At 41.1% G+C, this 14960-nt stretch overlaps 2 protein-coding genes across 3 annotated transcripts in view; one reads left to right on the top strand and one right to left on the bottom strand.

Annotated features, from left to right (window-relative positions):
* LOC126545717 (uncharacterized) overlaps positions 1 to 14960 on the bottom strand; it is a 502749-nt gene that overhangs the window by 411441 nt on the left and 76348 nt on the right. The window lies entirely within an intron of this gene.
* The window catches only part of LOC126545694 (uncharacterized), a 125400-nt gene that overhangs the window by 75100 nt on the left and 35340 nt on the right, over positions 1 to 14960 (top strand). For both annotated transcript variants that reach the window (XM_050193638.3, XM_055061922.2), the window contains 3 exons: positions 5817 to 5887; positions 5973 to 6087; positions 11361 to 11469. In XM_050193638.3, coding sequence (XP_050049595.1) covers positions 5817 to 5887; positions 5973 to 6087; positions 11361 to 11469 — 295 coding nt within the window. The remainder of the gene's footprint in view (positions 1 to 5816; positions 5888 to 5972; positions 6088 to 11360; positions 11470 to 14960) is intronic.

Consider the following 14960-nt stretch of genomic DNA (forward strand, 5'->3'; position numbering starts at 1 on the left):
TGTACTTACTTTGCACAGATTACAAAACATTACAAGAAAGGAGCATTCCTAACTTTAATGTTTTTTTCTTCTAACTTCACTTATGTGCATAGTGACTCATAAGTAATTTTATCAACTTCCAACAGTTGGATAAGGGAGCCTTTTTTAAATGTATCCAAAATACTAGTTGCTGATGTATTAATATACCTTACTTGTTTCTTCCTTTATTTTTTTTTCTTCTGTATAGTAGATGTATCATTCTATTATGACGTCCCATTTGGTGCCATATATTTTAGCCTTTTTTTTTTTTATAAGGTGTTCAGGATACTTAGTTCCAAATATGCCAATATACCTTAGTTTTTTCTTTTCTTTTTTTCTTCTTTTTTATTTCTGTATACTAGTAGACATGTCATTCTATTATGCTGTCCCATTTGGTGCCATATATTTTAGCAACTCTTTAGCTTTTATTTATATCACAGCACTTTTACGTTGCAAAGACAAAATGACTATGGCTTGATAGTTTTGTTTTTTTCGGTTATTGTTTGGTGCTACTAAATATTCATCTCCAACCTAACATTGACAGGCTGATTGAACTGTGATATCAAAACTGCAATATTCTGAAGTTGTTGCCTCCACTTAAGAGCGACAGAGAACATCACTCACCAAAGCTGCACTTGGGAGATTTTATCAGTGCTATTGTGTAACTTTGCCTGTTGATAAAGATGTTCTCTAGGAAGTGTCCTTGCAGGCGGAAATTTGTTGCAAGCAAATTTTGTTAAAATAGCATATGGAGCTAAAACAGTGTGGAATGGGGTCTTGTCCTTAAACAAACCAAAGTGCCATACATTTAGGGTTGGCCCTCTGTTAGTTTGGGACCTGTTCAACTTTTAATTCAGACCTTGCGTAGTTCTAATTTTGCATTTCTTCTCAGTGTTGAAATAACTAAGTCCACATCGGTATATACATTCCGGAGGAAATTGTATCATTTCCAAGGGGCAGCCTCCATCCGTTGCCTTAGTGCATTATATGATCACTGTTTAAGTATCAAATGTATTTTTCGTTCTTTTTTTCTTTTTTGCCAATATATTAGCAAGGATTCGGCCTGTGCTCATACAAGAAGGTGATACCATATAGCTTTGTGCTGATAGAATTAACATCTTAGTCAGGCACTACATTACTGTAAAAGTACCATTACTTTGGTTCTTTTTGAAGGTTATCTTCTAAAGCACAAAAGGTTCTGAAATCTGAAATCTAATTTCAGAAAAACTTATACTGAACCACAAGCTGTGTCATTAGGACATTTTCACTGTTTTATTGTTTGTTTTTTAACTTGGTCTCTTACTTACGCTTAGACAATTTTTAGCACTTTAAAGTAACATTGGCTGATGCTCAATATTTACTTTTTTATACTTTTTAAATCATAAAAGTCAGTGTCTGTCCATTGATTGGTATGAATTTTCACTCCTAGCTGATGAATTTTAGGGGATGCTGTAAAATACAGTATAGGTATGTATGCTGTAAATGCAGTTTAGCAAGGAGACAATGAAACTAAGAATGTTTTACCTAATGTTGAATGATTAAAATGAATTTTGGCATGGGCATTGCAAAGAGAATGTATTGTAACCAGAGATGGAATCTCTGATGTAATTTTTATGTGTTTCTGTCATGTCAGTAGAGCTATACAGCTACATAGAGCTTTATAGAGAGCTGTATAGTTGTATATAGATATATTTATTGCGATGGTGCAGTAAATTCGCTTGATTGTTTGTCAGTGCCTTCATTCATCATATTTTTCATCCCACCTTTCCGCACTGTTATTAAGATGAAAACCTTATATGTCTCATCAGTAAATCTACCATAGGTGGGAGTCGAACCCATGACCTTTGGCGTTAATGAAGGCAAAGTTATTTAAGGCACAGTTAATTAAGATATAGGTAATTAAGGCACTCGAACCCACGACCTTGGGTGGGAGTCAAACCCTCGACCTTTGTAATTAAGGGAGATGACTAAGCAAATTAAGAGGGACGACTAAACAAAGTAGACTAAGCTGATTAAGGAGGATGTGTATGTCATGTCTCCATGTTTCATGCATCAGCACTTGGGCTTTTGCTTTCAAGTTGTCTTATGGGTAACATAAAATACCCTGATTCTATTTGCGATTACCTTAGTAAATACTTTGTAGGCAACGGACAGTAAGCTGATCGGTCTATAATTTTTCAAGTCTTTGGCGTCCCCTTTCTTATGGATTAGGATTATGCTAGCGTCCTTCCAAGATTCCAGTACATAAAGAAAGGCGTCAGGCAGGGAGATACGATCTCTCCAATGCTATTCACAGCGTGTTTACAGGAGGTATTCAGAGACCTGGATTGGGAAGAATTGGGGATAAAAGTTAATGGAGAATACCTTAGTAACTTGCGATTCGCTGATGATATTGCCTTGCTTAGTAACTCAGGGGACCAATTGCAATGCATGCTCACTGACCTGGAGAGGCAAAGCAGAAGGGTTGGTCTAAAAATTAATCTGCAGAAAACTAAGGTAATGTTTAACAGTCTCGGAAGAGAACAGCAGTTTACGATAGGTAGCGAGGCACTAGAAGTGGTAAGGGAATACATCTACTGAGGACAGGTAGTGAACGCAGATTCAGATAATGAGACTGAAATAATCAGAAGAATAAGAATGGGCTGGGGCACGTTTGGCAGGCATTCTCAGATCATGAACAGCAGGTTACCATTATCCCTCAAGAGGAAAGTGTATAACAGCTGTGTCTTACCAGTACTCACGTACGGGGCAGAAACCTGGAGGCTTACGAAAAGGGTTCTACTTAAATTGAGGACGCTGCAATGGGCTATGAAAAGAAGACTGATAGGTGTAACGTTAAGGGATAAGAAATGAGCAGATTGGGTGAGGGAATAAACGCGAGTTAATGACATCTTAGTTGAAATCAAGAAAAAGAAATGGGCATGGGCAGGACATGTAATGAGGAGGGAAGATAACCGATGGTCATTAAGGGTTACGAACTGGATTCCAAGGGAAGGGAAGCGTAGTAGGGGACAGCAGAAAGTTAGGTGGGCGGATGAGATTAAGAAGTTTCCAGGGACAACATGGCCACAATTAGTACATGACGGGGGTAGCTGGAGAAGTATGGGAGAGGCCTTTGCCCTGCAGTGGGCGTAACCAGGCTGATGACGATGATGATGAACATACCCTGAGATTTTTTTCTTTCTAAGCTATGCAGTGACTTGAATTTATGTTTTTGAAGCTTTACTGAAAACATCGTGATGTGCTATACACGAATGCCTCTTTTTAAGATGCCTTATGCTCCTTGGCAGATATTATGTGCACAAAAAGTTTTACTTGTGAAGTGTGTAATTAAGCAAAATCTTTAACCTAATTATGGACTTTAGCGCACATATACCTGTGGAATTGAAAGTGGTGAATGCTGGAGATTTGCCCATTTAGTTGGCTTGCTAAAATTAGCCCTTCTTTTGAAGTAGGCAGCTCTAAGATACTCTACGAATACATTTATTTTCTAAATGCCATTTTCCTGCAACACATTCTGTGCATAGTGTTAGATGTCATTACTGCAGCGCCAAAATTAAACAATGCCTGGTAGTGCACTGCTTTGGTATTTATGTGGAACCAACTGCAAATGAGGAGCTGGAGGCATTTTTATGAGCAACCATGTTAGTACAATTTTTATGCGCTGCTGTAATCCACCTCATACTTTCCTCTGTATTCTGTGTAAGCACTGTTAGATGGTAGCACTGTGCCCTATTTACTTTTGCTGCGATATCCTTTGGGGTACATGACCAGATGTTCTTGTGATAAAGCCATCATGGCCAGGTACATATCAACCTTGTACCTCATGCCTTCTGCCTCTTGTGCTTTAGATTACTTCAGTTTATAATGGTGCCACCACACATGCACACCAAAGCAGGACATACCACAGCAGTAGAGAGTTATGCCGCAAACTAATTGAACTGCACACTGCAGCCAAGCAACAGTAGAGTGCCCAGTGCCAAGAGCAGCACCCTGATCAACACACAGAAAAACTTCAGCAACAGCAATGGCCACAGAGTGTCGTGTAGGAAGCAGATTCGCATACAATTGTCCTGTGCACATAGTTAAGCATGTACAAAAAAACAGCCATGTATCTCTTATGTTTCACATTTAAGCTGAAGCCCATATCTGAACCAGCTTATTGGCTTGGTGCATGCCACTGATTCTTTTTGTAGGGCTCATGGTGGGCCTGCACTAAAAACACACCACATTACTATAGTAGTCTAAAATTATATTCTGGGGTTTCACATGCCAAAACCGCGATATTATTATGAGGCCCACCATACTGGCGGACTCCAGATTAATTTTGACTGCCTGGGGTTCTTTAACGGGCACCCAATGCATGGCACATGGGCGTTTTTGCATTTCATCCCCATCAAAACACACATTACTAGAAGTAGTCCACATGTACAGATAACTAGCACGATGAAGGGAAGTCAGTAGTTCTTGCATAGATAGACTAAAAGCAGGTGAAATAAATTTTTTGTGGTTGACATTTATTGCTCAGAAAAAAAAATCATATTTTGATTATTTTAAAGGGACTAACAACCAATTTTATGGTACCCATTTTTTATTTACTGCAGGGAAAAGCTTACTGGTCAGAGTGTTAAATCATGCAGTGTTGATGCTTAAAATGCAGTGAAACATTTCTTATTAGAATTTTTCTATCTGCAATGAGAATATAGTCGTTCACTGGAAGCATGCTGGAAAAAGCGATAGGTGAATGCAATAGCGAATATACACTGGCACTGTTGGGAGGCAGACAACAAGTGCAGCTGTGAGAAAGTATTATTTTGGTTTATCAAGCCAATGTTCCTGCGATTCATGTTTTCTGAAGCGTTAAATTATTTCTACAATAATAGCTACGTGCTTTTGTGGTTTCCTGTCCAGTGGCTTATGTCATTAACAAGTCAAGGGTGCTTTTGAGCCAAGCCAAGTTCTCTAAAGTGAAACGGCGCTTTTACTTGTAATGCGCAGTTCAGCATGTTGCTGTAGCCACGTGTACAATTTAGATTTCGAAAGCATGCCTTCTCTCGAATACCTGAACGAGCTGGAACAACGGATTTTAGCTTGCATGTGTGCTTAGAATTTCGCATGTGTACAACAGCTATCATGTACACCACCATGCATTGAGGGACGTGAGCGCCGCTGGTTAGCGTAGACTTCTTAATTTGTTATACACGTAGAATGAAGCGTAAAAGTCTTATAATAATATGCAAGCTGCATTTTAAGCAATAAGTATGCTGTACTTCATAATCTGGGCCGTAATAATAATCTAAACAACTGACTTACGTAATCTTATGTACTACATCTGAAGTACCCAAAGCTTCACCGCCAGTTCGCGCCACTTACTGGTTTTTGAGACTCTCTTTGCCAATTTAAAATTATAATTCTTGCTTAAATCGCTAACAGCGTGCTAGATTCCATCACTATAAATCATGGTCATTTCATTTAATCAATGTGTCACAACACATTCTGGCCAGTTGTCAGTCCCTTTAAAATACAGTTGTGTAAAAGTTAGCCAGGCACGTTTACTTTTGAAGGTTACCTTAGTTGGAGGGGTAGTTAGCTAACCAGTGTATATGTTTCTTCTAGGAGAAGAAAACCAAGGTTGGAATCTCATATATTGAACTTGAAATGGTTCTTGAAACTAACTCAACTATCTCAGTGTCGTTTAAAAAACAGAATATGTGGCATTGCTTCACAATACAAATGAAAAATGCATAGCATTATTTGGATTTATTGCTTCTTCTTTTTCTCCTCTCCTTTTTCTAAAGGCACCCATGGAACCTGAAGGTGCTTACCAACAACCCAGGAACTGTTCTACGCTGCATGGGACCTGTGTCAGGTGAGATGTTGAATGCGTGAAAAAGAAAAAAAAAAAAAATCTGACAACATTCAGAAGCATTTATACAAAGTGACATATGCTGCAGGGGTGACGATTCCCACATTGCACCTTAGTATGCTGTACACAACCGGCTGCTGGTACAGGGACCCTCACTGCTTACCATGGGTTGAGTACCTTCACACTGGTGCAAACAAGATCTGGTAAGTGCTGTATGAGAGCCTTGAGGTCATTGTCTTAACTGTTGTCCTCTTGGTGGAGAGAATCATCACAAGTGGTGTGTGTTGTTAGTGCTAAGTCATCAGTATTCACACAAGTATTGGCATTGGTAATGAATTTTCTGCCTGTATGCCAAGAATTCTACAGGCAGCAATGTATCCCAGCCTATTAGGTTGGTATACAGTGCTGTCTTTGCGCACCAGCTAAACCCACACTGTTTTTATTGGTGGCATACAATCTTCAGTGCTTTCAGGCATCATAGTCCCCTGCATCTGACCACTGAGGGGACTGGCGCGTTTAAAAATTGCATTTAGAGTTTCTCTCTCTCTCTCTCTCTGCATCTTCAGAGGAATCGCCGTGGATGAATATTGTTTTCCAAGTAGGCTTCTTTTTTTTTTTCATCATCATCAGCAGCAGCCTATTTTATGTCCACTGCGGGACGAAGGCCTCTCCCTGCGATCTCCAATTACCCCTGTCCTGAGCCAACCAATTCCAACTACCGCCTGCGAATTTCTTAATTACATCGCCCCACATAGTCTTCTGCCGTCCTTGACTGCGTTTCCCTTCTCTTGGCACCCATTCTGTAACCCTAATGGTCCACCGGTTATCTAACCTACACATTACATGGCCGGCTCAGTTCCATTTTTTTATCTTAATGTCAATTAGAATGTCGGCTATACGCCTCGTGCACCGCCTATAGAGGCGCCACTGATAGCCACCTAGTGGGCGCTTCCAACAGTATGCACGGGAGCAGTAGCAGACGACGACGCTTTGCAGCAAGGGTGGCTGAAGTTCGCGGCTGCGATTTGTCCTTTGTTTGGGCTCCAGGCTGCTTCTTCTGCGGTGACAGCTGTAGGGAAGACGCAGACCTCTGTGGGAGCGGGTATGAACACAATGTTACCGGTGTTTGGGACAACATGGTCCACATACGTGCCAGGTGCGTCCCGCAGACAAACGCCATGAAGACCATTTACATGAAGTGGAGCTCATGTGAACTAGCCGACAAATTTTGTTGACTAATGCGATGTCTCGACCGTTTTTTTTTTTTTTTTTTTTTTTTTAAATTCTAGCCTTGTCGTAATGCTGCTTCTGTACCTCAATAATAAGCACTCGTCGTTAGTGCAGACTTGGAAAACAAATCCGCACGGTGCGATGTCTGCATATGCCGTTGTGATTTTTCTGCCGATGAATACATGTGACGTCGCCGAGTTAGTGTAGCCAAAATCGCCTGAAGAAGAGTAATTGCGAATTTATTGATAGAAACGCGTACACTAGTCAACGAAGTCACCAAACGTACGGGTTAATAAAAGCGTGTGTTAACGCTGTACCACCGATGAACTGCCGTTCGCGCTGCAGCTTTTGCTATTTTAAATTCCCCAAGGGAGCTGCTTGGAAACGTACAAAGCTAAAGTCTGACTAACATTTCAGTACTTTTTTTTAATGTTACTAGAGAGAGGTGCCACATGATATATTTAAAGGCAGAGCAGCGCCAGTCAAAGTAGATGAGCACTGGCGGCAAGGCCGGGTTTAGTCCTCTGTGGCGTAAGCATAATAAGAAATAATTCAGTTGAGTACAAAATTCACTTGCAAGAAGCGACTACGTTGTGAAACAAACAAATCACTCATCGTGTTAAGTCTGCTCAGACAGCATCAAGGTGTGATGACTTACCAAACGTGACGCGAACTATTCAGCGAAAAATGGAACAAAAATACCATATACAGCAACTATTAGCAATTCTTGCCCTGAGCTACCTATTTTCTAAACACATTTCCCAAAAAGCACAATATCTAAGATGCCCTCGGGCGAAATGAATAAAGCTGTGAAAGAAGCACTTGCTTGGTGTCATTCCGATAAGACACAGCGTGTATTATACCCTTTACAAACGAAGCAGGGTGAAAACCTCGCAGCTCAAAAGAATCAACAAGAGTTATGCATGAAGCAACTAGCAACAGTTAAACATGTGCGAAGCCACGCATAAAATAGATGTAAAAACATGAAGTGCGCGACAGCTGGTGCAAGGATTTACCAGGACACATAAAACTAACAATTTCAGTTCTTGCAAACTTCTGTAGCTTTAACATACAACACAATGCGCTCATGCAGTCATGCTGCCTAGCTAGCCCAATGCGGTAAAGAAGCGGAAAACAATATAAGCGGCAAATGGCATTCCGAACTTTAGCGAAATGCCTTTAAACCACATGCTGCACTGCAGACGAACTTCGTCGCTTACGCGTCTAACTACGATCAAGTAAAAATAAAAAACACCAAAGCGACAAAGGAAAGGATGAGAACAAGAAATTTCCAGCCGAAGCGACGATCTATTGCTACCGTTGCTCCTGCTGATGAGGCTTTGTGAGGAATGATTAGAACCGTATCGCCGGCACGTTGTCGCCGGTATTTGAGCCCCCCACCCTGCAACAATTCTTCTTCGACATTCCTTGAAGCTTTGGCCATCCCACACATGCGAAGGGTGTTGCCTATTTTGCTCTGAAAACACGAATAAGACGGAGAAGCACTATCAGCGACACAACAAACTATGGCGTGCTACGGTGCGCGGCTCGCTCCTCTCCCGTGCATTCTGCGCAAGGCCGCCACCAGTGGCGCAGCCATCGGCGTGCACTACGCGTATACCTGTTTGCTCTCTTATCCGAACCGCTCTCTTTCTGTCTCTTAACGCTATGCCTAGCGTTCTTCGTTCTGTCGCTCTTTGCACAGTCCTTAACTTGTTTGTCAGTGTTCAAGTTTCTACCCCATATGTCAGCACTGGCAAAATGCACTTATTGTACTCTTTCTTTTTCAGTGATAATGGTTAGCTTCCAGTCACGAGCTGACAATGTCTGCCGTAGCCGCTCCAACCGATTTTTATTCTGTGAATTTCCTTCTCATGAGCAGGGTTCCCTATGATTAATTGACCTAGGTAAACATACTCCTTCACAGACTCTAGGGGCTGACTGGCGATCCTGAACTCTTGTTTCCTTGTTCGGCTATTGATCATTATCTTTGTCTTCTGAATATTAATCTTCAACCCCACTCTTACACTCTCTCTGTTAAGGTCCTCAATCATTTGTTGTAACTCATCTCCGGTGTTGCTCAAGAGGGCAATGTCATCTGCAAACAGAAGGTTGCTGAGATATTCACTGTTGATCCTTACTCCTAAGCCTTTCCAGTTTAATAGCTTGAATACTTCTTCCAAGCACGCAATGAATAGCATTGGAGAGATTGTGTCTTCTTGTCTGACCCATTTCTTTTTAGGTATCTTCCTACTTTTCTGGTGTAGAATCAAGGGAGCTGTAGAACCTCTCTAGATATTTTTCAAGGTATTTACATAAGCGTTCTGTACTCCTAGATTACGTAATGCCTCTATGACTGCTGGTATCTCTACTGAATCTAATGCCTTTTCGTAATCTATGAAAGCCATATAGCGAGGCTGATTGTACTCTGCGGTTTCTCGATTACCTGATTGATGACATGGATGTGATCCATTGTAGGGTATCCCTTCCTGAAGCTAGCCTGTTCTCTTGGTTGACTAAAGTCCAGTGTTGCCCTTATTTTATTGGTGAATATTTTGTATAATTGGATTAAGCTAATGGGCCTATAATTTTTCAATTCTTTTAACGTCTCCCTTTTTGTGGATTAGTATAATGTTTGCATTCTTTCAGTTTTCTGGAACCCTTGCAGTTGATAGACACTTCGTATAGAGAGTCGCCAGTTTTCGAAGCATTGTGTCTCCTCCATCTTTGATTAAATCGACTGTTATTCTATCTTATCCTGCCGCTCTTCCCCGTTTCACGTCTTGCAAGGCCCTTCTGACCTCATCACTAGTTATAGGAGGAGTTTCTGTATCCTGTTCATTACTGTTTCGAATGGAGTTATCCTGAGTCCTCTGGATACTGTACAGGTCAGTATAGAATTCTTCCGCTGCTTTTACTATACCTTCGAGATTTCTTATGATATTAACCTGCTTATCATTTAGTGCATACATCTTGGTTTGTCCTATGCGAAGTTTCCTTCTCACTGATTTCAGGCTGCATCCATTTCTTACGGCTTCTTCAGTCTTTCTCACGTTATAATTTCAAATCACTTATTTTCACCTTGTTGATCAGTTTTGACAGCTCCGCGAATTCTTTTTGGTGCAGCATAAACGGCATGGTTCTTAAATTTTATTTATTGGTTTCTTAAAGTGTGTCTCCTGCTCTAGCTATTCCGTATACCATCTCACAATGAACTTGCAGCATAGCAAAGCTATGAGGTGTGGTTCTACTCTGGAAGTAGGCATAAAAGCTTAACTTACACCGATTCCCACAGTGGTCAAATCTGCATGATTTTTCTATTGAAACCATCAGCATTGTCAAGTTTAAAATGTTGGTAAACAATGCTCACATGCATCTGTATTTGCACTAGTATAATGTGTCTTTTTTCTTCGAAATATCCAGCCTCAATACACACCTCAAGTTGCATTCGGGTTCATGACAAGTACTATAATCATATTTTTTTCCCCTCTCCAGAGAGACCGAATGTCTCTCCTTGTGTTACATTTGTGGTCAGATTATTTACATGTAAATACGGTAATTATTTGTACACATCCATCATCCACGTCAATTGGTTAATTCTCAGAGAGAGCGGCACAGGTGCACATTGCTACGTTGCAAACTGGCATCATCTGCACCTTGACCCCTCTGATTGGCTCATGCATTCCATAGCTTTCGCTACACTTCAAGTAGATTGTGATATGGAGTATAAATGAACAATTTTAGATGTGCTAATAATCATATATTATAGAGATTTCTGCACAATTTCAGTTTAACTTGCCCTCACAGTTGTGTGATTGTTCTATACTGGCATTTGTTATCTTAAGGTTCTTGTTAAAGTCACTGGGAATGAATGCCAGACTAGCCTGAAGCTCAAATAAAGCCGGCTATAGCTCACTGCTTGAAAATCACTTTTGCCTCAAGTTTTGGTAACCAAAGGCTCACCTTGAAACAGCCCATTCGGTTTCCGCCAGGTGCTTATTTTGTAGCACCAGAGGTCAGTATATTTCAATAAAAATTCATGTGTGGATTAAGTGCTCTTAACACTACTCCTTGCAAATGGGACACACTTTGTTGACTCTGTTTTGATTCTGTTGTAGTGTTTAGTTGGGCAATGTTATCACTGCGTTATTGATTGATGTTTGATGTTTAATAGCGCAAGGGCCAGGTATGACCAAAGAGCGCCATGCACTGCGTTATTGCCTATATAAATGTTTTCTTCGTGCAGGTACAGTGTTCCTGCACATAGCTCAGACCGGTTTCGTGCAGCAATGAAGGAGATAATGCCACAGGTTTGCAAGGACAGTGTTATCTGGCTGCCTTCAGACTGTGCCATGGTAAGACTAGCCTTGTGATGTGCAGTTTGTTTAAGTTTATTGGCAGTTATTGTTGCTCTTTTGATCATGTGCAGCACGCTCTTTTAAAATTGAGCTTGCATATCTCAAAGTATTGATTAGTTTGTTTTTCGCACCATTAGATGAACTGCCATAGATACCATGTGTTCTGCATGTTTTTATGTGTAAAGTTTTTTCCAGTATACCCTGAATACCTTGAAACCTTCATTGATCAGAAAAGGCTGCTACAGATGAGTAACCCTAGCAATAAATAAAAGATCACACCTAACACCCATAGAAAAACGAAGTCACAGTTGCAGGAATGGTGATTTTCTTTTTTTTTATGTGTGTGTGTATGTACTGAGTAAGAGGCTAAGCCAGATGAATTCACAGGATAGTATGTGGGAAGGGAAGAAGTGAAAGGGGAAAGTTTCTTGGGAACTATGGTAATGGTAGCCTTACAGTGAAGGTTAGTTGCAGTGCTCGAGCTTTTTACAGCATGCACGCCCTAAGCACCCCCTTCCCCCTTTCTTCAAGCAGTTAATATCTGGGGAGGAGCAGTGGGAGGCTGCCTTGCGTAGCTCCAGGCCCGATCTTCAGGAGGCCATCCTGGAGTGGGCTGAGAGGATAAAGGAGGCCTACTTCAAGTAGTTCCTCCCCCCACTCTCTTTTCCATTGCCCCCTTCCCTTTAAAGAGGGATAAATAAAGTTTTTCATCATCATCATCCCTGCAAACATCTGTAGCTCAAGGAGATTAGTGCTGGTTCTCTTGCACTTTTGCTGCAAAAATAAGAGCTCAGTGCTGGCAAGTCACTGCATGGAAGGTGCATGTTAAGACCAGGTGTGTTTCTTTATGTGCCCGAATAGATCACTGCACGTAATTATCTCCTAATGGACCTGGGCAGATTTATGCTAAATGAATCCTGTACTCACCCCACCAGCAGCCATTGGCATAACACTATTCTCAACTCTTTTCACATTTGATCTCTTCCCTCTTCAACCTTCATGCACTCCAACAGTTCTTTCACAGAGCCCAGCTTTTCTGAATAAACCCTGTTCACTCCTCACACACGTGCACGAATGCATTCTATTCTATTTCCGAGCAGTCTGTAACAGTAGTCAGTGAAACCGAAAATTGCACTGTTGTTCACATGTGCTGGTAGAGGCTGTAAATGTGAATACTAGATTGCGTTGTGAGGCTGCACAGATATTCAGCTTTTTCTCATATCTCGTGTTCTGTAAAATTTTGTGGTTGACTGTACATAAACAGTAGACATCCCAATCCACACAGTATTCACAAGCATGCACACATAAGCGTCAGATGGTCTACATTTTCAGTTGAAAGTATGTTATTGCATTGAAGACTTGTCCATTTTATTGCCCTTTTGTCCCAAGTTTTAGTGGCGAAGAGCTTTCTATGTACTCAGTTTAGCGAAATATCAGGAACAGATATTTTGCAAATCTCTGCGGAAGGTAAATAAAGGAAGCTTGCATAAAATTAAAACCAGCAGAGACGAAACAAAAATGTACTGTATATTTCAAATACGCACATAACATTACAAATAGGTACAAGTTTTCAGCAACGTATCTCAAAGAATAAATTTTTTTTTCCAAGACCTAGCTCTGCCTTACCTTTAGACCTGCCTTACCTTTAGTGCCAGCTTGGGGTCTGAAAAGTCACTGTTTTTATTCTGATGTGAGATTTGTCATAAAGTAAAATTTTCTCTGCATTTGAGGCCACTTATATCTGTTGTGATTAGAATATCCTGCTCCCATTATGTACATAGTGAGAGTCAAGGTGATCCCATGTAGGTAGCCTGGCCAAAGAGCACGGTATAAGAATATTATGAGAGGTGCCCGTCCCAGCATACCGGTTTTGCGTGCGCTTCAAGCAGTTTCTGTAAGATGGCGAGCTCATCTTGGGATCATAAACTGTATGCTTGGGACCATTGGCAAACGAGACGCGAACGTCGAACGGCTGAGACCAGTGAGGCGGCCCCTTCCTTGACGTGCTTACGGGAAACTGGTGTTATGAAGACCCGCCTGATCGCTCGTTTCGTACTATCGTCTGCTCGTATCAGCTCTCGCTCATGCATGTTTGGTTTGGTTGGTTTGGTCACGTTCACGCTTGTTTCGATTGTCATAGAAATGGGTGAACAGGTTGACAAAACTATAATACCACAAGAAACCGTGCAAAAGCAACACACGTTTACCAGCACAACGCACAGAAGTACTCGCAACTGCATGCGACGAATGCGAACGATGATATGATGTCGATGTGGCTACACCCTTTAGAACGAGCTGGTGGCCCCTAACCGTATAACGCCACCCCTCTGAGGATGGCTGAAACACATGCAAGTTGTCGACGTGCTCTCAGCAAGGTGAAGTGCCGCCGTTCACACACCTCTCATAATATTCTTACACTGTGCCAAAGAGCCACGAGTCATGCTTTCACTTTTTTTCCTCTCTGAGCCCTCACAATTTGGGGAAAAGGGCCATCAAAGCCTGTCATTACTTGCAAAAGGTTAATATTGCAAGAATAACAAGTCTAGCAGCAGTTTTGACATATCTGTTGCCAAAACATACTGTGAAATACATTGATATCCACTTCGTTTTTTTCCTTCGAGTTTAAGGGAAGCTCTTGCGGAAAATATATCGAAGGCCAATGTATTTTGCCACTGGCATTTGGTGGGCAGATGTATTAAGGGTGTTCTTCAACTTTTTGATTCCAGTGTGTGCTCTAAAGTATATAATGAAAAAATGTTTGGCAGATCTTTGTTAGCTTATTGCTTATTGGGATTTTTGTGTGCAAGTAGTATTGGAATCGGGGGCCATCTGTGATAAATTACTATGGTCAGGAAAATGAAAAGCCTGGCATAACAGGCGTCTGCAATAATCTTAATATACAGATGATAATGCTTGTTTCCTATTTTGTTCTTGTAAAGTTCTTAGCTATACTGGTGCTCTTTTGGCTGGAGTTACAACTGGATGGTTGTTGATGAGTCTTTGGAAAAAGCACACAAGAGCAGCCAGGTAAAAAGATAATTCCTTACTATTGGAAACAAATTGGTTGACTTCTCAATGAACTAAAGCCATGAAGATGTTCTGTAAGTGGGGAACCTGCCTGAGTGAGCTTCAGGCTGTCTTGGCACTCTCAGCAATGCTACAGAAATAAAATGCGGGAACCGCTATTGGTTGGACTGTGGTTAACTGCAACTTCTTAGCTATTTTCGGCTTGTGCATTGTGGCTGTCTTTTGCAACAAACCCATAAGTAGCACTGAGCTGTGCCTGTGACCTTGCCTGTTACAAGGTGTGCAGATATCTGTCAACTTCAGCTACAGAAGCAATTCTTCCTCCTTGTTTCAATTTTGAATTGAACAACTGTTGGAATGATTGATATGTGCTTAGATTCTGGTGCTTTCCTTGAACTGCATCAAGCTTTTTCATTTAGTTTGTGGTGTTGTCATATAGTCACAGGAATACCGACCACCAT

The sequence above is a fragment of the Dermacentor andersoni genome, chromosome 1 (assembly GCF_023375885.2).
Source record: "Dermacentor andersoni chromosome 1, qqDerAnde1_hic_scaffold, whole genome shotgun sequence".
Classification (NCBI taxonomy): domain Eukaryota; kingdom Metazoa; phylum Arthropoda; class Arachnida; order Ixodida; family Ixodidae; genus Dermacentor; species Dermacentor andersoni.